The 21,794-nt window shown below is 47.0% G+C and overlaps 1 protein-coding gene across 1 annotated transcript in view; it reads left to right on the top strand.

The window, feature by feature from the left end:
- Positions 1-21,794, top strand: part of LOC119437755 (piwi-like protein 1) — a 47,683-nt gene that overhangs the window by 8,589 nt on the left and 17,300 nt on the right. Inside the window, exons 6-15 of the mRNA XM_037704732.2 lie at positions 1,677-1,871; positions 1,976-2,084; positions 5,790-5,913; positions 6,515-6,632; positions 7,286-7,403; positions 9,669-9,856; positions 10,799-10,947; positions 11,052-11,176; positions 17,310-17,484; positions 21,146-21,299. Coding sequence (XP_037560660.2) covers positions 1,677-1,871; positions 1,976-2,084; positions 5,790-5,913; positions 6,515-6,632; positions 7,286-7,403; positions 9,669-9,856; positions 10,799-10,947; positions 11,052-11,176; positions 17,310-17,484; positions 21,146-21,299 — 1,455 coding nt within the window. The remainder of the gene's footprint in view (positions 1-1,676; positions 1,872-1,975; positions 2,085-5,789; positions 5,914-6,514; positions 6,633-7,285; positions 7,404-9,668; positions 9,857-10,798; positions 10,948-11,051; positions 11,177-17,309; positions 17,485-21,145; positions 21,300-21,794) is intronic.

Genomic DNA, 21,794 nt, shown 5'->3' with positions numbered 1-21,794 from the left:
TCTGTTCACAAAACATCACCCGCCATGGTTGCTCAGTGGCTATGGTGTCGGGCTGCTGAGCACGAGGTCGCGGGATCGTATCCAGGCCACGGCGGCCGTATTTCGATGGTACGAAATGCGAAAACACCCGTGTACTTAGATTTAGATGCACGTTAAATAACCCCAGGTGGTCCAAATTTCCGGAGTCCCCCACTACGGCGTGCCTCATAATCAGGTCGTGGTTTTGGCACGTAAAACCCCATAATTTAATTAATTAATTTTTTGTTCCCAAGAACATCAATGCACCGGGAGCCATCGCGTGCACCGAATACATGTCATGGCCACTGTCTAGTTTGCTGATTGCCCATTCCAAAAGGTGTGGCTGCATCCCTTCTTGACATGTGATTACTTTTTTGTATACCTAGCACAGTGTAAAATCTGTGGCAAAATAAGAAGATCAATGTCCCACTGACGTGCACTGGTTTATGGTGCTTGAGATGGCGCCCGCAGCGTGGGCAGCCATGTCTCTGGCCATGATTGAGAACTGGGCCCCAGTTCTCAATCATGGCCAGAGGCATGGTATTGCGACTCCGAAAGTGTTCGTCCGAGAACACCCGTCCCCCACTTTAAGAACGCTGATTTCGGTACCGCCCAATAGGCATTGTGTGCAGATTTGGCGTTGCTGTGTGTAGATTTGTGCGAAGTTGCTGAATTCTCGGTCGATCACTTTTAGTGATAAGAGATACAATCACTTTTGTGCTCTGCACCTGGAATGCCGGCATCTATGGATGATAGCGTGCACTGGAGAAATGCTGTTGTGTGCGTGGGATGCAATTTGCTCTGCATCCGGTGTAGAGCTAGCTGAAATCTCGTGAAAGTGATCATATCTCCGAAAGCACTAGACAGAATACTGCTCCATGTCAGTGCTGCCATTGCTGATTCATGCATGGGGTGCACGTTGTGCTGTCAGCAATGTGGTTCTACAGCCTCGAGCATGGCTTGCAAATGTAGGCTAACACTATTTTTACAGTAAAGTATTGCTTTGCGATGCGTCCCCCCCTGCCTGTGCCATCTCGTTTAGCAAGAATGATATTTTCGCAAAAGCACATTTTCTTGCTTTTCCCGCTGATTGTGTTATTGTTGTGGTATGGAATGTTGTGGTAACGTAAAGTTTAGTGAAAGGGTGTGTGTGGTGGGGCATTCAAGCCTCAAAATGGCAGTAGAGTTAAATGGAAGTTGACAGTTTTTATTGTGATGGACAGCTGGGGTTTTGATGGCAAAAGAAGTGGATTTTGTTCTCAATGTGTCGCGTGAATTGGCAACCCTCTGTGAAGTAAAGTCGATGTAGGTTGCGCCCTCATTGAAATATTGTGACAGTCAAGGCTGCGGGTGCATTTCATGTTCAACCATCCCATATGCCAGTGTACATCGCCACGTAGTGTAGACGTCACGCATGCAACCTTGACTTCACGACAGCATTAGTATTGGTTGTTTTGTGCAGATTGTTTATAGCTGTCTGCAGTATCCAATATTTCTTGGGAAATATGTTCAGCTGAACAGTAATAGAAAGGCAAGGTCTCACCAATATTTCTTGCCCCTGTCTTGTCAAAGAATATGGCATAAAACAGAAAGCAGCTGCGTTATCGTAGACCAAAGCATGGGTATTTGCTTCGTGCTTATGGCTCTGCTGTGTGCAGGCTAGAAATCTGGGAAGGCCTGACAACTGCTGTCGGTCAGCATGATGGTGGCGTCTTAATGGTGGTGGACACGGTGTACAAGGTGCTTCGCAGTGAGAACGTTCTCCACCTTCTTGGCTCTCTGCAGCAGACAGCTTGCGCCAACTACAAGGATGAAGCCATAAAGGCTGTGGTTGGCTGCATTGTCATGACCAGGTGACTCCTTTTTTAACCGTACTCCCATTGGGTCATCTAGCGTTACTTGAGGCTGCATGCATTATACTCACCCTGCTGCTGGTGCTTGTTTTGTCCCTATGCAGGTACAACAATAAGACCTACCGTGTTGATGACATTGACTGGACAAAGAACCCACAGCAGACTTTTGAAACGAAAGAGGGGCCAATCACTTATCTCAAGTACTACAAGGACGTACGTAAACACATCTTCAGCGTAACACCTATAAGGCATACATTGCCAAACCTCAAAGGTAAAAATTGTCATCCACCCTAGTGTAGCACGAAGCTATGAAGGAAACTCGTGTGGGCGTTTCAGAAAGAAAGCTTCACAGTTAAAGAATTTGTCCCAGTCTGTGGATCCAAACCAGGACCAACGCCTTTCCACCTTTCTGGGGTGGTCGCTCATCATCTGAACTAACCACGACAACTCGAAGCTCGGGACATATCAGTGTCCCTGTGCTTCGAGTTAATTTGGCCTCGGTATGCGATTTTCTAGCCTCTTGGTTGGCTCAGATGAAGGGCAACCGCCCCAGAAAGCCATTCTTGCATTCAATCCTTGGGCCAGGACAAATTTTCTTCTAATGCTTGGCTTTTATTCTGGGACACTCGTATAGATTTCCTCTGTAGCTTCATGCTGCACTTGGGTGGATGAGTGTTTGCCATTCATGAACCTTCCTCCTCCTTGTGGGAATCGGCAGTACTGAGTTGGCATTGTGACAATGAAATCGGTTGTAATGAAAATATTGTCTAGCAACTTTTCACTCCGCTTTCTTTTGCTGATGTTCACTTGTGGGAGCTTGTGTGGCATGCCTTGCTTTCGCTATGGCTCTGCATTCCCGGTACTGCATTTCCTCATGATGCACTTCAATTTACATTCCTTTGGTCTTTCATCATTGCATTGGAGGTGGCTCAGAGGCCACTGCACCGCCATCTTTGCAGGGATCTAACCCCCACCCCCCCTTGTCTATCTCTTGAACAGATGATAGAAAGTGTATAATGATATCAATTATGTCAAGATGTGATTCAGCTGCATATTTAAAACATGAAATTAAGTTGTGTGAATTTTATTCAATTTGCAAAGAATGAATCGTGCTCATTTATTTATGTATTCAATAATCCATGTGCAAAACTCCATACAACAAAATGTTTGTTTTTTGTCACCTAAAGTGCCACGTAAACTGGAATATAGATTTTTTCCTGGAAAAAAAAAATGTGAAGTCGCTTGTCTTACATAGCAGTCTTTAGCACACTGAGTTGTCTGGGCAAGACAGTCAGGGGCCGACCTCTATTTCCGTTTATACGGTGTTTGCTTGTTTTATCTTGAAAGAAGTCACTCTGAAGAACTTAAATCTAGTAAAAATTAAGTGTGACCTTCAAATACCCACCCATTATAGCGTGGGTATTTTTGACCACCGATATATCGCCCATAGCACTCAATGTATAGGCGGACCGTTTATTGCATAGGCCCGCGAAGCAGAATACCGATTATAGCGCAGTTCTTTTAAGCGCGTGACCATAAAATCGGCGCATGGAGCACGGCAGCATGGCTGCCGGGCACGCGCGTGGAGACCAGCGGCGAAAAGCGAAACAAAAAGTCGCAGTTTCCCCCGAAAGGTGACACATATTTTCTAGTAGAACATACGAAGTAAGGATAGTAGCTTTATTGCCTGCATAAACTTGGCCACATCCGCTTAATAACTGAATTAACAACCGTGGTGTCAGCGCACACAAGTAAACATGAATAGATCGCACTCGACGGCCACAGACAAGCACTGTAAGAACGCAAGCGTGAGCAAATGCGGCAGGAGCAGCGACCGACGGTTTGTGCGGTCTATCACTTCAACGGAAACTGAGCGGCGAAAGCACAGCGCATACAAAGGTCAGATGAGCCGTGTGGAGATCGCTTTCAAGATACGGTGCGCGTGACCTCAGCCGCGTAAAGTATGCAGTGGCTTGCAAAGAAAGCCACGTCCCCTCCCTCCCGCGCTGCCTTCGCACTTTCCTCCTTACGTGTGGGTGATTTTGTCGCCAGTTCCCCTTGCGTGTGGTCGCAAGATACGCATCGAGTGCTGTAGCTAAACGTCGCCTCCCTTCCTTCCCTCCCTCCCAAACCCCACGGCCTTCCTCACGACGAGAGTCATCGCATTTGCTATCCGCCGTATGTTCGCTCTCCATGAAAGCATGCGTCCCTAGCACGCTTTCACTCGCACATACAGAATCCGGCATACAGGATTTTTTTTTTTCAGGAGTGGGAGCGTGGGCACGTGTGTGGAGACCAGCGGCGTCTAGAGTGAACTATAGCAGCGTCTAGAGTGAACTAGATAGTATCATCCAAGCAGGGTGTGCAGGGGAGAATGGTGGCGCACTCCTTTTTTTTTCTTTTTCGTTTTTTTTTCAGGAGTGGGAGCGTGGGCGTGCACATCTCCAGACGAAAATAACAGCATTCTACGCTGATGCCGCACTTGTTAGGGGAACTTGGTTTCTATGCTGTGTTGCGATTGTGCTGCATGTGTGTGTGGGTGGAATATGCAATAAATTGTTTGAAAGGTGAGTTGCCCGTTTGGCATAAGCAAAAGCCAAAAAAAGCATGCTTTGGTTGTAACGCGGTACCACTTATAGCGTGGATTTTTACAACTCTCGGGACTTACGTTATAAGCTTAGTTCTGAACGAAGAAATTAATTTACCCTTAGAAACAAACAAACCATGTACTCGTACTGCTGCTAACACATTGTTTTAGTTCAATTTGCTTTTGGTTTTTTTATTTGCAGCCTGTTGTGGCAGCCTCACGTGTGAGCTTGAGCGAGCAGACGCCTCTTATCCGCAGCAAAGCATAGACGGAATACGTGAAGTGATACATTTTGGTGACCATACTTTTTGCGTAGCTTCCACAGCATTGCACCTGATGTATGAAACTGAGTATTGTGGGTTCTTGGTGTCTCACAGGACACCAACCACCGCAGGTTTGAGCTTAGTGAGCTGTAGGGCTGCGTCAGCCGTCGCCTCCAGCACCACTCGCGCGCGAGCTCAGAGGTCGCAAGAGGCTACCGAGCGACGCACGCAAAAAAACACAGTAAAGCCCCGAGTTGATGGAAACCGTTTATTGAACCTGTTGGCAGCAGCACTGCACAAACGCCCGCGCGGTAGGGATCCAAAGGGGTCCCGCACCAGGGCGAAAATAAAGAAACAGGCGCCTATAGCACGTTGCTGCGAAAGCACACGCTCAAGCTGAGATACCCCACTAGGAAAAGTGCTGGCGGCTATACTACTTGCTGCTGGCGATAACCAATAGGTCAACTTGCGAGAGCTCGGGCAGTCTCCTTCAGATTTGGCTTTCGGCAAGTGCGGCTTGGCGTGGTACGACCTCGCGTGAGCACTAGGCACCGCTCGTCAGCTTAGCATCGGGAAAGAATCAGCATAAAGTATGCGCTCCCTGCAGAGGCAAAGGCACCATGCACGAGCTCCAATCCTAGTCACAAATGTGTCGGCGGACAAGAGGAAAGCATGAACGTACTTTGCGCCGGTCCCGGAGATAAGAGAGCCCTGCTCCACCGCTAGCAGCCGAAACGTGGCCGCCGTGATGTCAGTGCCCCACCCTCACCGCAAACCACCGCGAGTGGAACGCCACCGCTAGAACCGGTTGGGAGCGGAGGGGGAAAGGCGAGGGACGGCAGAACAGGTGAAGCCCGCGCAATGGCACTGGCGCCTCGCTCAATCCCCACAGTACAGGTTGAAATTTGGTGGTGGACAACACTGCCTGTAACTTGTTTACAGCAATGAGCATTGTACAAAACCGGCAAGACTTTGAACATGGACCTGCATGTCTGTGCCTTTGTGTGAAGTGAGGCTTGCTGATGCAAGAAGCCATGTCTGCTTCACACAAGTCTTGTCTATGTGCAGCACTACCAGAATGATATCGGGGATCTCAACCAGCCTCTGCTTGTGTGCCGCCCGAGGGAGCGAGACATCAGGGTTGGCCGCACCGACAACCTCTACCTCATTCCAGAGCTGTGCTTCCTCACTGGTGAGCGGAAGGCATTGATTCGCCTGTACAAAGGGGAGGGACTTGGGTCGTTATAGCAAAATTGTTGTGTAAAAATAGTACTTGAACTGAGCTGCATTTCTAGTTTACTTGTGCATGTGTGGAAAGCTTACCTTCTGCACATTATAACAAGGTGTAGCTCACAAACATCAATAGCGAAGTTACAAGTTCTGCACTAAGCCCTGTGTAATGGGTTCCGATTTAACAATGGGGCTTGGTAAAGATCGGGGTTGCTATTCTCATTTGTTCAAAGATGCAATCGCTTTCTCAAGATTTTGCTTGATTAGCCACGGATGCATCAACACATATGGAAAAAGGCATTCATGGCACTGAGCTAAGCATGCCATCAGAGCAAAGCACCTGGAACGCTGCCACCCGTAGACACCAGCACAACTGAGCCTAGTCATGCGAAGTATCTCGGGAGTGATAGCGTCCCCAAAAGTGAATGGGCCGAGAATACCTCCTCAGATCACGGCTGAAAGTGGTCTAGTTCTGAACCTGCCTGCACGTGCTATGACCTGATTTGTACAATTCATCATTCTTGTGGAGAATAGCCACCTGCTTCTTTGTTGTCTGATCGCAGGGCTGACGGACGACATTCGTTCAAACTTTAGCATAATGAAGGACTTGGCCAGCGAGATGAAGCTTGATCCTGCAAAGCGTGTGGCCAACCTCCAGGAATTCATGCGGAACATGAGCAGGTGTGTGGATGAGCGTTTCATAATTTCCCTAAGGTTCGAGATTGCGGGAAAAGGTGCCTAATTTCTTTGCTGGTTATTTCCTGAACATTTAAGAATGCTGTGACAAACCATTCATATTTCTAAGACTGGCTCTTTAGTGACCATATGTCATTCTTTATTGCTTACGAATCTGCTTACAAAAATTGCTTAAATTGCTTACGAAGGCACATGTGCTAGCATCTTCTCTAGATGCGTTATCGCATGTTTGATTGGCTGTTGAATGGCTATGGTGTTCTGGCGCTGACCACGATGCCGCATGTTAAATTCCTGTCCACAGAGGACTGCATTTTGGTGGGGGCAGACAGACTGCAAAAAGCTCGTGCACCCGGATTTAAACACATGTTAAAGAACTGCAGGTTGGAAGGGGGGCATAATTTCTGAACACTTCTGGTGCTGATTAAGTTCGAATTTGCAATGTTGCGGCCTAAATGTTGTGGTCAACCCTGCCCTGGCATTATTATTGGCATTGTGTGATAAGCACTTGGAAAGCATAAAAGAAACTCTGCTTTTACCAACCCCTACTGTACAACTATGTCGAGTATTGAGATGCAATGTGGATATTTGGGAAGTTTTGTCACAGTTTTTTGGTTTGCTGACCTTGTGATTTTCTACAGGAATCAGCAAGTCGTAAAGGAAATGGGCCAGTGGGGTCTGAAGTTCTCAGAGAGCCTTGTTGAAATTGATGCTCGCCAGGTTCAGCCTGAAAGAGTGATTCACGGAAACAACGTCAGGGTAACTTGAAAATTTCTTTTTTTCTTCACTTGTCTATTAAAAGAAAAGTGTTAGAGTGTTGTTCATTACACTAAAGGTAAATTGATAAACCTGTTAAGTTGAAATCAATGTAGTATCTGTTAAATCTAAATGAAAAATCTATATTGTACAGTGCAGTCCACTTATAACGATATCGAGAAAAACGAGAAATCCAATCGTTATAACCGATCATCGCTATATCTGGACTGCCGAAAAAAAAATGCCGAAAATACCTGTGCAGTCCCGAAACCGAAACTGTCACTTGCGATTAAAAAATCGACGTTGTAGAAAGTAGGCGGTGAAAAATGAAACTTTTATTTATAGCTCTAAATAGCGTCTCAATCGTTAGGCACGCTGAAATAGAAATCTGTGCTTGCTTTCGCGGAAGTTTCGGATTCACAACCGCCATGTACATCGCGTCCATCTGCTGCGCGAACACTGGTGGCTATAATTTAGCGTGCATGAATTCAGTGAGCGACTCGATCGACGACGTTGCACTTTAGTTGAACCTCGGGGTCGGTGTCAAAGACTGGCATGACGGGCATGTCAATCTCGTCGTCACTGCTGCTGCTGTCGTCGCCGCCGTCGCACAACGCCGCCGTCTGTCGCGACAACGATCGCCCTGTCGGAGTTCTCTTCGCAGAACGAGGCAGCACTATCAGCACTTACAAACTCCTCCATCGAAGCACCGCCTTTATGATCGTCAGTAGCGACATCTTCCTAGAGTTCGGCAATGCCAGCGGCTTCCACCGTGTTGGTTTCACCCATGTTGGTTTCGTCCCGGCGCACAAAGTCCGCCTTTCCGTTGATCGGCATGGACACTGCTTCTAGCCTTCATGATTGTGGCGCTCCCGGTTTTCACAATCGTCGATATCATCCACTGCGCGAGCTTGTACTTCGAGTCTTGCAAAATTTGCAGCTTCGTCTCGAGCGACGCAGCTTTGCGCTTTGTCGGCGCACCTCCCGCTGCTTCCGCGGTGCATTTCCGCGCTCGCTGAGAGAGGGAGAATGTAAAGGGAGCGTAGGCCGCGCAGGTGCCGCTTGCTTATCGCTTTATCCCCCCTCTTGCAAAATCAGTTTCGTCTCAAGGGGTGCACCTGCCGCTGCTTCCGTTGAGAGAGCGCGCGGCAGGGAGCGCAGGCGCCCCTCGCCAGAGGAGGCGTTGCCTTCGCTTATCGCCTTTTTTCCGCCCTCTCCTCGCGCGACCGCCGGTGACACGCGGGGGCGAAGCAGCTGGCGCCATCTTGTGCACGCTTTCCCAACTTGCGATGCTCTCCGCAATCGGCGCGCGGGCGGGATGCGCTGGGCGGGATGTGCTGCGCGGTAATGGCGGCAGATACGAACTCGCGTAGGCAAACTTTTCGTCCCGTCTCGGTTGAAGGCAACGTAGGAACGCAATTTTCCTGATTATTCTGCATGAAAAACACCGCCCAGAAGCAAAATTTCAATCGTTATATCCGATATGCGGTGAATAACATATCGTTATATATGGTTTTTTTTCTCATTGCCCTAATGCATAAGTTGATACTCTTAGCTCGACTCATCGTTATAACCGATATAGCGTTATATGTGGTATTGTTATATATGGACTGCACTGTACATGCCAAATGGAATCGGTAATGCCGTGTGGTTAGTTTTTGTTTGGTGTCATGGGTAATGTTGCATTTGCCACATGCCTGCATGCCCATAGGCATCACGATGAGTTTCTTCTACTCTCTTGCAGTTGCATGAAAGAGTTTGACTCCATACGAGGCAATTTGACTACGTAATTGCTCAACCTCTTGACTTGGTTATACCTTCGTGAGAAAATAACGATGTGCGTTGTAGTGAGAAGCAGGCCTGTCTGGATGAAGAATCGCTCATGGCATACTTGCTGCTTCAGAGGCTTCAGGTGTTTTACAAAAGTGCATTGCAGGAGTTTTAACTTATCACTTGCACAAAATGAAAATTGTCATTTTCATGCAGAGAATATGAATTTAATATAATCATGAACAAAGTAAAGGTCTGTGGACACCAGAAGGATGTTTGTCTGTTTGATAATGTGACATTGAAATAGTCCAAACCTTTTTCCTTTTTTTTTCGGTCTCATGGAATCGGAATCAATGCACTTCTTTTTTAAGAGGAGTTAACTATAAGCCAGTGACTATTTAACCCACTTCTATGGCTTTTCCTTCCTCCATTTATGTAGAAACTGTCAACAGCAGCAACTTTTTATTCTGAAAAATATTTTCCCCCCTCATCTTTCAGTCCAATGTAAACCCTATGACTGCCGACTTCTCGAGAGAGATGCGTGACAAGACTATGTTCAAAGCAATCCAGATTCGTTCGTGGGTGGTTGTGTGCACACGTCGCGACATGCAGAATGCTCAGGACTTTGTGCGCGAACTGATGTGTGTTGGGCCACCGATGGGAGTGACCATGCAGCAGCCTCAGTTGTACGTATCGAGATTTCTTATTATTTGCATTAAACTGAATTAAATCGCTATTATTTCATCCTGTTTGGAATGGCTCCTTGGGCTCAAATCTGTCCAACATTTTGACATGAACCCAGGGGCCATGTTTTCATTGATAACAGTATTGTACATATTCACAATCTGTTGACAATTCCGCATTTTGGGACCACTGGGAAGTGTTGCCACTCTTTGTGGTTTGCGTGTTTTACGTTGCATGTGTGACAAAGTTATGGAAAAGAAATAGTGCACTTTTTTGGTTTTAACTCTCAAGGAACTAGCAGTGTCAGACATGGTGCATGACATGTTGAAACACAAAATTTGGTGGGTTTTTCGACTCCCAAGCTGATGATCAAGAATTCCTCTCTTCCTTCTCATCACTTTTACTTACGGGAGCTGCGTGCTAAAGTGCTTGTATACCATGCTTTCGGTGCACGTTGAGGAACTCCAGGTGTTCAAAATTAATCGAGAAACTCCAACAGTATCGGCCCAACAGCAGAAAAAAGCCCCCATCATGCGATTGTCAGTTCGCCTGAAACTGTGTTCGCTCACAACCCTGTGTTGGCGAAAGAAATGATTATTGAATAAATATTGGTTTTTGACAGGCTGAATCCCTGCATACAAAGATACTATGCTGCACAAATGTTGAAAAAGCAGATGAGTATAGCAGCAGTCTAGGCCACCTTCAGCTTCGACAGATGATCTCCAGCATGGGACTTGTGGTGCTCAAAAGTTGCAATAGTTGGCATGAAGCACGGTTTGTGTCCTGTGTTTGCAACTCTGGTGCTGATGTGACCTTTGGGCATACTCTTGCGGGTGAATGGTAATTTGGGTTGCACTAGTGCTCAGTGGTCTCTTAACTGCCAAATGTATAGCTGCTGTTGTGGATCAATATTTTTTACTTTTTGTTTGTTTGTTTGCTTACAGAGTTGCTCTGGATGATGACCGTGTAGGCAGCTACATAAATGGCCTTAAGAACATTCCTAAGGACACTGAGCTGCTGATGGCAGTGTTCCCCAACAATCGCAAAGACCGTTACGACAGTCTCAAGAAGGTGGCTTGTGTCGACATGGGATGTGAGTGGTTTGACTTTGACACAGCTCGTTCTTTTCCTTGCATCATGTCTCTTGCTGTGTTGCTCTCTAAGCTTCACGACTGGGCTTCCCTTTTACTGTTGCAGTGTGCACACAGGTGATGCTTGGCAGGACCATCAGCAACAAGAAAAATCTGAAGTCAGTGGCAACTAAAGTGGCTATTCAGATGAACTGCAAGCTTGGCGGAGAAGCTTGGGCTGTGGAGATTCCAGTAAGCACTTCCTTCCCTCTCGAGCTGCTGCTGTATTCTTCAGACTCTCTCTGCTTCAGTAAAGAAGTGTTTACTGTTCACATAGGTGTATGTTAGCGTGCCCAGGTTTAGGAGGCAATAAAGCTGTTTGCATAGTGCTTCAGGGCAGGTGATTTCATGGCCTTGGTAAGAACGAAGGTCTCAGCAGCAGTGCTTGTGTAGGCAATTTGTTTAGTTCAGTGCTATATCATCAAAACATACACAAAATCAAAATGAATTTATTTTTACCAGAAAAAATTCCTAATAGTGGAACTCCTGTTGAAACCTTCCACGCTTTAGTCAGCTAAGGCATTGCGCTGCTGAGCACGAGATCGCGGGACCCGGCCACGGCGGCCGCTTTTCGATCAAGGCGAAATGCAAAAACGCCCGTGTGCTTGCGTTGTAGTGCACGTTAAAAAACCCCAGGTGGTCAAAATTAATCCGGAGCCCTCCACTAAGGCATGCCTCATAATCAGAACTGGTTTTGGCACGTTAACCCCCCCCCCCCCCCCCCAAAAAAAAAGAACCTTCCATGCTGCTGCATTTTCTCGGCTGCTACGGCGCGTTTTCGTGGTCCCAACCTAAATCCTACATTGACTTCCATGTATTAAATTCCCCTTGATACGTTGTCAATCTGTAATTTTTCTGCATCTTACATTGTGAGTGTTCTGGCGGCGGCCGCGTGGGTGTCGTATCTCGAAAGCGATCTGCGACGTGGAAAACGGGCGCGTGCGCGCCTCCTCTTCAATGCGATTTGCGACCGGAACTATGTTCAACTAGAGCCGGTAACTTCGTATGCGCCGTGTTTTCGGCGTTTAGTTCGCTTTGAAGTGAGAGGCGGCACGAAGGTCAATTCGCTCGCGGATATAGCTACGCCTCCTTACTCCATCGTTCTGACAGCGAGTTTCCGCGGTCATCGAGCGAGATGCGTTCATGTTTACCTGTTCGCGCGTAACACCGTGCTTGTCTATTTAGTTAGTAGGCGAATGTTTACAAGTTTATACGGCCCATTAAACTACTATCTTTGCTTCGTATAGCTCTCTACTAATTTGCTATCGCAATCGAAGCTTCGCCTTTCGGGCAACACTGCGACATTTTCTTTAATACACCAGGGAATATGTATGGGCTGGAGCGCTGATAGCAGACATATGCAAATCATGACCGGCAAATTTTGTCATGACTTCCACTGAGTGAAGACATTTAATACCGTGTGATTTGCTACGGCTTCGCTGGTCATCCGCCTTCAGAGGGTGGAATGTCTCCTCATTTTCTTCCTGCTTCCCTCTTAAACGTACACGTACAGGCTCCTTATATAAACAGGCAGAGTGGAAGAGGGACTAGCGAAGTTATCACAGAGTAACAGACATGCACGCTCGCATACATGGAGAAAAAGCGAAGATGCAATGATAGATACCGCTTTGTTCTCCCTTTTGTGTTTGTTTCGGCGTTAAGTGGTTGACTAAGTATACGTACAGTCAATCGCTCCCTCTATTTCCCGCTTGCTTGGCTCAATCTGACCAAAGGGGAGCTTAGCGAGCATGGGCGGCAAGCATGCACACGTTTGATGCCAGTGACAGAGAGAGGGACAGAGAGAGTTTGGGGCTGACAATGTTTATGTCACCATGCATAAATTGAAACGAAAACTTTAGTCGTGCTACTTTTGCTCTACTTTGCAGTGTTATTAAACCAGCTCTCTTTAATAATTTAGTCAATTAATCCGTTAATTTGTATTTATTAAAACATAACCTTATTGCCTTCCTCTGCACCCCTTCCATTCTTGCAATGAGTTATTTTGTGTACGGAAACCAAACAATATTCGCGTGCCCCAGCACTGTTCGAACAAGCATTTTGTAGGCCAGCAAATTTTATCTGGGGGGGGGCGCAAGGCGAAGGTGTCTTCTCAGAAAGAAGAGTCGGTTTAGTGCTCAGCATGTACATTGATTTCCACTTGAGGTTATTTTGTTAACGTGGCTTTCCCATCGGAAAGCGTATGTTAAAGTGACACCTAAATATTTACGCTGAAATGCACAAGTGAGAGGTGTGTCATTAATAATGTAAGTAAACTGAGATATCCGTTTCTTTCTTACTGTTAGCGTTACAGATTTTTTGGCATTTAGAGTCATCTGCCACTCCTGACACCAAGAAAAGGCAGAATTTTATATATGGTGATTATTACTGTGTAGAATTTCGCGGTACGAAATACAATAGTCAGCGAATAGACGGATGTTACCACGTAATCGGAAAGGCAAATCTTTTATGTATATTAAAAATAAACCTGGGTCCAAAACACTGCCTTGGCGCACTCCCGATACAACAGGAGCGAAATTGGAAGCTTCGTTATGAATATACACGAATTGTGAGCGGTATAGATCGGCACAGTGACTCATGAGTGCACTCAATCACACTTGCACTGATTTCAAAGGGGTGAGTGCCAGTGAGTATGAGTGCAGGTGAGTTCGAGTGAGTGCCAGTGAATGTGAGTGTAAGTGAATGCGAGTGCGAGCGAGTACCAGTGAGTGTGAGTGCGAGTGAGTGCCAGTGATTGTGAGTGCAGGTGAGTGCCAGTGAGTGTGAGTGCAGGTGAGTGCGAGTAAGTACCAGTGATTGTGAGTGCCAGTGAGTGTGAGTGCGGGTGAGTGCGAGTGAGTGCCAGTGAGTGTGAGTGCAGGTGAGTGCGAGTGAGTGCTTGTGAGTGTGAATGGAGATGAGTGCGAGTGAGTGTCTGTGAGTGTGAGTGGAGGTGAGTGCGAGTGAGCGCCAGTGAGTGTGAGTGTGAACGTGAGTGAGTGCGAGGCCTGGAAAAAGTCATGGTGAGTGAGTGTTCTCCCACACTGCCGACCTATGTCTGGAACATTCTCTTGTGTAGCGCTCGTGGAAAAGGGCGAGCATGGCGAAGCTTGGAGTTACTGAAAACCTTTTGGCCAGTCAGCTGCTGCGTTTGCAGCCGCTGAATTCTATAAAAATATCCACCCTCTACTTTGGTTTAGCTCGGGGTCACTAGATGGTGCGATCAACTTTTCAGTTAGTGGCTCTGTCACCCTATACTGCCGAAAAGATAGCATTGAGATGTATACTGCGAAATCTCGATATAATAGGCATATGACTGCCAAGAATCATTCCATGCATTGAAAACATGCAAATTGGCATTAAAATTGAATGAAACAACAAAAATTGCCTTCATTTGCAAGCATTACAGTTAAACCGGGATATAACGAAATTGACAAATTCCCGAAAAACTTCGTTATAAAGAGGATTTCGTTATATGCAGGTTCGGCACGAAAATTCGAAAAAGAAACGTTTACCGTATTTACTTGATAATAACGCGCCCTCAATTATAACGCACACCCGTTTTCGGTTTTCGTCGACGCACTCATCCTCGGAATGTCACACCAGGTACCGGATGCGTGGACGCGTGTCGTTTCGCAAAAGCGCGAGGTATCGGAAACGAAGAGCGATCGTCACGATGGCGTCGTAGCATCGTATAGTGTTACAGTAGAACCTCGCTGTTACGTTCCCGGGGGCTGCGTTTTCCCGGCTGTTACGTCGTTTTCGACCGGTCCCGGCACAGCTCCCATAGAACCCAATGTATTGGTAACCCCGCTGTTGCGTCGCAACTTTGGGACCATTCCCGCATCATACGTTGCGAACTGCCAGCCCACGCCGGCCCGAACGGCCATTTTAACTTTTCATGTCGCTTGGCTTGATGGCATTGGCTGCCCAAAGTGCCGGGGGCGACAACTATGACGTATTTTCGGTTTCCGCCAGCAAAAGTATGGCCCTTGAGATCCGTATTTGCTATATAAAGATGGTGTCCATGACACGTGGCCCTAAAATTGGTTTTGGCTCATAGATATTCCATATATAAGGGTACGGCCACGCTAGCGACAAAAAACGTGCGCGTCGTGCAGCGAGCGGCAAGTTGCCGCGCGTCAGCACCTTGCCGCGAGGCCACCATGGCACGCTCGTCTCGCCGCGCGGCAGCGCGATAAGATCTCCCGCGCTCTCCGAACGGGCGAGCAACACCGCGAGCGCTCATTGTTTCATGCGAGAGACGACGATCGTCGATTCAAAAACCCGGCGTGGACCGGCGGGGTTCCGGTTTTGATGGCTCCGTGATGTCACCCTCGTCGCTCTTGATTGGTTCTTCATCTCGCGGCACGTGGCATTTGCCGCAGAAATGGGTCTCGAACCCATTTCGCGCAGCACGCCCCAAGACCCCTGATTCCTGCCGCTTTTGCCGCGTGTTTTTGCCGATGGCGTGGCCGTACCCTAAATTGCAAGGGCGATAACGCAGTCGCCGCGCGCCGTATGCTGTATGTGCGAGTGAAAACGTGCGAGGGGAGCCGACGACCGCGTCTAAATCTCGCGCGCGCAAGAAAAGCAGGGAGGAAGTGCGCCTTCTTCCGTTGCGCTCGAGGCACCGGCGAGGGAGCGAGGGGGGGAGGCATAGCGGGGCGGCGACGGCGCGCGGTCATGCAGGCCGTATCTTGAAAGCGATCTGCGTTGAGGTAGAGTCTAGCAGTGTAGGTGCGTCGGCGGCTCATAGCTTTCTGCGTGCTGTGTGTTCTCAGCGCTCAGTTTGCGTTGAAGCGAATAGACAACAGCACGAAGGTCACTTCGCTCGCTTCTCCAGCGGCGCTTCCACACGCCGCCAGCGTTTGACAGTGCGTGTCCGCGCTCATCGAGTCTGATGTGCCACAGCATGTACCAGCGCCTCGGCAACATCAGCTGGAAAAGGAGAGAGTGCCGGCTTGGCGGGCTAGGCCAGCTGCAGCAAGCGGCAGGATCAGATTTGAGTGAAGGGAGGGGGAAAGGTCGCGCCCGCGGCGGCAAGATCGCCGGGTCGAGGGATGCAGGGCCGCCTGTCACACACACGCACGCACACGTGCGCTCGCTTCGCATTCCGTCGTGGCAGAGAAGGCGTTTCCGGTTGCTGCTCGCGCAAAAATGACAAAATTTGGGGCGAAATCTCTAGTTGGTCAGAGGGGAAAATTCGTTATATCAAGGGGGTCTCTCGCTGCCACTTCGTTACGTAGAGGTCTCAAATACATGTGCTTCTATGGAGTAATGGCGGGGAATCGAAAAACTTCGTTATATCCAGGAATTCGTTATATGGAGGTTCATTATAAGCAGGTTTAACTGTACATCCACAAATGAATTTACGCTGATGACAGGCAAAAAACAAAAAATTGCACATATGAATTGAGACGCATGTTTGTAGTCTCCACCCGGTGTGTGCAAAGTCATTTGAGCTGCTAGTGCACCCAGCCATATGTACTGTGCACCTTGCTCTGTCACTTTGGTACCAGCGAGATTGTGTGCATAGCATGTTCCATTTGTGCTAGGATTAAATACAGTGCTGGAGTAGCAGTGATCACATTGTGGAGGTTGTAAAGGAGTACTGAAATATTTTTTACTCTTTGCACTGGGAACTTTTGTTTCTGTTCAATGGTAAACGGCTTACTACAACGTTCCTATGCCACATTACTGACTATAACAACTCTCTACTGGGTTTCTGCGGCAAAAAAAAAGATGTGATAACCAGGAAAAAAAAGTCCCGAGCAGCTTTGCCACACTCGTCCTTGTGCCGTGCACGCCACACAGCGCACCTTTGTGGTTCCTCTCCCGTCTCCTTTCCATGACTTCCACCTCTTCGATGTCTGCCGGAGATGCCACGAAGGTGTGCATGTGGATTGTGTTGCACAAAGGCAAGTGTGGCAAAATGGTTCGCCACCATGCTGCCAACCAATTTTGCAGTTATCGAAGTTTCGGATTTCATACGGTGTCACGCTCAATTTTTCTGCTGTTAGTTGTGCGCTCAGTGATGAAAAATGTGGAAAATGGTGTCATTCAGGTTGTCCCCTGTATTGTAGCTATGACTGGCGCAAACTTGGAATAATAGCCATTCAGAAAGACCTGCTGCAGCCAATTACGGTATTTGTGGTGCACATATTTCATGGCCTTGTGTAAGTTGCAGATGGCTGGAGATGTTTCGAATCTTCTTTATTCTAAAAACATTAATACAAAGCTAGTAGCAAGGAGATTTCGCTCTGGATACTGGCTGACACTGTCACGTCTCGGCTCCCTCCTGTTTGTTGTTCATGATCTCGTGCAGCTCCAAGGTGTGATGTGCATCGGGTACGACACATACCACGATTGCCGTCAAAAGGGCCTCTCGGCTGGTGGCTTCGTAGCCAGCCTTAACAAGACCCTGACACGTTGGTATTCTCGTGTCAGCTTCCACCAGACACACCAGGAGCTGGGGAGTGCCCTCAAGACTCATCTGGCATGTGAGTGCTCTCTCAGTCATCATCATCATCATTTATTTGCCCTTAAGGGCCCCTGATGGGGCATTACATAAGGGGGGGGGGTAACAAATGGTAACCTCAGGTCACATAAAAACAAAAACAAAAAAGACATTAATACAGGTTGCAAAAGCAGGTAAACACAGTAAACACATGAAAATTAGAAAGCCGAAAAAAAAGGGCTTACTAGTGGGGCTGTGGACAACACTGGTGTAATAATAACTGTTTAAATTTTACAGGATTAGTTTCATTGACGATACCATCAGGAAGTACATTCCAATCCGATACGGCAGTCGGCAGAAACGATTTATTTAAAGCGTTAGTTGAACCATGAATGCGTTGAACACTGTGACAATTAAAAAGGCGTCGTGATGATCTCATGGGCGGCTGAATTAGGCTCTCACATAAATGAGGAAAATTATAATACAGCTTATGAAAAAGGCAAAGACTTGCTATCTTACGACGGGATGCTAGGGAGGTTAGACCAATCGAAGCTTTGATGTTAGTAACGCTCAACCGAGAATCATATTTGGACGTTATAAAACGAGCAGCTCGATTTTGTATTGCCTCTAACGCCTGGATTAGGTACTCTTGATGGGGGTTCCAGATAGGGGAAGGGTATTCAAGTTTGGCACGGATGTAAGTTTCGTATGCGATTAGTCTAACCGTGGGCGAAGCAAAAGTGAGTGATCGTCTGATGAAACCTAGTGATTTAGAGACGCTTGCAGAAAGCGACGTGATGTGCTTTGACCAGCTGAGATTACTTGTTATTTCTATGCCTAGATACCTATAAGATTCCACTTGTGATAGCGCGGTAGTGTTTAGCGTGTATGAGAAGCGTAGGTTAGATCTTTTACGAGACACGTGCATGAACTTACGTTTTGATACATTTAACTGCATGAGCCAAGTCGAACACCAATTTTGGATTAAGGTTAAATCATCCTGTAGCAATGACTGATCGTTAATAGTAGAGATACGTCGGTACAGAACGCAATCGTCCGCAAACAGACGAATGGATGATGAAATTTCAGCAGGAAGGTCATTGATAAAGATTAGGAACAGAAGCGGGCCAAGAACAGAGCCCTGAGGGACACCGGAGATAACGTTAGTAGAGGCAGAAGGATGACTTTCAATGACAGTGTACTGCGAACGATCAGTTAAAAAGCAGTCAATCCATGAAAATATCAGCGGGTCAAGTGAAAGGCAAGAAAGTTTAGTCATGAGGCGCTGCTGGGGAACACGGTCAAAAGCCTTAGAAAAATCAAGGTAAATGACGTCAGTTTGAAAGGATGAGTCTAGGTTTAAGTGCAGGTCAGTCGTGAATTCAAACAGTTGAGATTCGCACGAAAAGCGAGACCGAAAACCGTGTTGGTTTTTGAAGAAAAAGGAATTATTATCCAGGTGCTTTGCCACGTGGGAATAAATTATATGTTCAATAAGTTTGCATGCAATGCATGTTAACGAGATAGGACAATAATTCGATGAATCGGAGCGGCTTCCTGCCTTGAAAACCGGTGCAACTCTGCTTACCTTCCACTCGGACGGGATTTGGCCACTGGAAATAGACTGCGTGAAAATGATCTGTAGTACGCGACTGGATATTACTTTTGTGCCTTTAAGGATTTTAGCTGATATGTTGTCAGGCCCAGGGGCACTGGATATCTTCAAATTGTCAATTATTTTACAGATTCCTTCTGCCGAGATACCAACTGGTGGCATTTGAGGGAAATTTGAGCTGAGTGGTATAGGAATATTAGCAGCTGGTTCCTGGGTGAAAACAGACGTGAAGTACGCATTCAAAACGTCAGAACGAAGCTCCTTCGGAACGACAGAACCATCCTGGTATGATAAAGAGATGTTATGCGAGCCACTACGATTGGGAGTTAACAAAGTCCAAAATTTTTTGGGGTTATTTCGGAGGATGTCAAGTAAGTCTTTGTTGTAGAAGTGCCGTTTCGTGCTCCTCAGCAACTTCGTATAATTATGCAGGCACTCAAAGTACTTTTCCCATTTTAGTGCTGACTTGGAGCTCTTGGCTTCCCTGAACAACCGCTTTTTCTTGTTACATAATTTTCTTAATGAGTTTGTAAACCACGGTTTCCCGGCATCGCCGCGAATGCAAACGAGGGGTACATAGAATTTCATTAAAGAGATCATTTTTTCTTTATACGAAAACCAGTTTTCGTCAATAGACCTATTAGGAGCAGATTGTTCAAAGTGTTGGAGAAATTTGGCCATTTCCTCATTAATTTTGGAAAAATCTGCTTTGCTGTAGTCGCGAATGTACTTTACTGAACGTTGGCACGAAGGAATTGAAATTGCGAGGTTGAACAACACTAACTTATGATCGCTAAGACCGTCGGTGGATGACAATGACTGAATTAGCTCAGGATTTGACACAAGGACAAGGTCAAGGGTGTTACTACCACGAGTTGGTATTCCGACAATTTCAGCGAGGTTGAAAGAAAGAATAAGATCCAAAAAAATCTTTGGAATGACGTGAAGATGCAGTTAGGTTGTCCCAATCAATGTCTGGAAAGTTAAAATCACCGCAAACCATGAGGTTAGCGCAGGGAAACTGGCTTTTGATATCAAGTAGAATGGTACTTAGGTCGTCAATGAAGGCGCGATCAGAATCGGGTGGCCGGTAGCAGGCAATGATGATAGAGGCGCAATGAGCCAAAGAAATGTTTACACAAAGGATTTCGCTTTTACTATTGATTGCAACAGAAGAAGAAACCAGGGTGCCCTTAACAAGAACCCATCACGCCGTGCCTCCCCGGCGACCACATCTGTCACGCCGGAAAAAAGCGAAAGGCTGCTGTTCGTGCAAAAGTTCGTCATTCTGTATATCAGGTGTGAGCCAAGTTTCAGTAAAGATGGCAATATCAGTGCTGTTGTCATCCAATATAGCTTCGGCAGCGTCTTTCTTTGGGAAGTAGCTTCGGATATTGGTTAGTAAAACTGATACAGATTTATTTCTTGGGATAGAGCTTGCGTGGTTGGGAGTTCCCAAAGGGTGGTGCACCAAAGACTTGGGTGCATGCAGTGAGCAGCTGTGATGCAAGCCGTGCTGTGTGCAAGCCGTGCTGCAGCTGTGATGATTGCAGCAACTCCATACAGAAGACTGCACTTGGTTAATTGTCTAAATAATAATGAGGCCTGCACTTAGTACTGGTATTGCAGGTACTTGTTTCATTTTGCTTCCACGAGGGGCTGCTTGTGAGCTGCCCAGCAACTGCTTGCAGCTAGACACACCATCATTCGTAGTGGTTTAAGCATTTTATGAAGAGATGTCGTAATAGAAGTGTGATCTGTGCAACAATTTATATTTTGTGTGGCAGGCACAGGAACTTGGTGAATCAAATTCTATGAAATATGATGTGAGCCATGTGGCACATGAATGCCTGCAACAAGGCATTTCCATCTTATCACAACATCAGTTTCTTTTTTTCCTCTAATTTTATTTGCCTTCTTGCATTGAGCCGTTGGTGTTGCTGGTTTTGATAAGGCACCATACGTGCATGCTAGCACTTGAGATTACCGCACGTCCAATTCATTGTTGACTTGGCATGGATGAGCTGTTAAAATTGTCGTGCATTGCGGTTGCTTCACCTGCAACGTTTGCTTTCTCTCGTCTCTGCAGTATCATTGAAGCAGTACCAGGAGGAGAACAACACGATCCCCAAGCGCATCCTGTTCTTCCGCGATGGTGTTTCGGACGGGCAGCTGCTGCAGGTTCAGGAGTGGGAAGTGGGCCAGATTCAGAGCCTGCTGACTGAAATGTTCCCAGGGCGAGAGTAAGTTCTCTGGCGCTTGAACTTTCTTTGCGTTCTTCCTTGCGTGTTGTTCTTTTCTCGGCTTGCACAAATAGTAGACGTTGGGCGCAGCTGTCGCCATGATGGAAAAGTTTGCCGTGCACCTGATGGTACACCTGCTCTTTCAATGCTTGAAAGCATGGATGTGTGCCAATTGTCTGAACACAGTGCTAAGGATGCATAATGCACCAGTCCTTGTATGACCTTTTAGCATAGTGCGATTGCTACAGGCATCATAGTATTGCCCGGATCTGTGAAAGTCTTGCATCCTTCTTGGGCACATATCATGCCAACATATCACCCACAGCTCTATGCAGTGATATTACAATAGGAGTGTAATGTGCTGCACAGTGAGGCCACATAAACAGCCATCGCTGTAGTGGCTTGGCTCAATCGCAATACTAAATTGTAATCTGTTTGGCTGGCACAAAATTAGGCGCACATTCACAGGTCTCGAAGGAACATGTGCAAGGAATT

Source organism: Dermacentor silvarum, chromosome 1, assembly GCF_013339745.2.
Source record: "Dermacentor silvarum isolate Dsil-2018 chromosome 1, BIME_Dsil_1.4, whole genome shotgun sequence".
NCBI classification, from domain to species: Eukaryota; Metazoa; Arthropoda; class Arachnida; order Ixodida; family Ixodidae; genus Dermacentor; species Dermacentor silvarum.
Note: the sequence above shows the minus strand (reverse complement) of the source record. Positions and strands in the feature narration are given on the sequence as shown.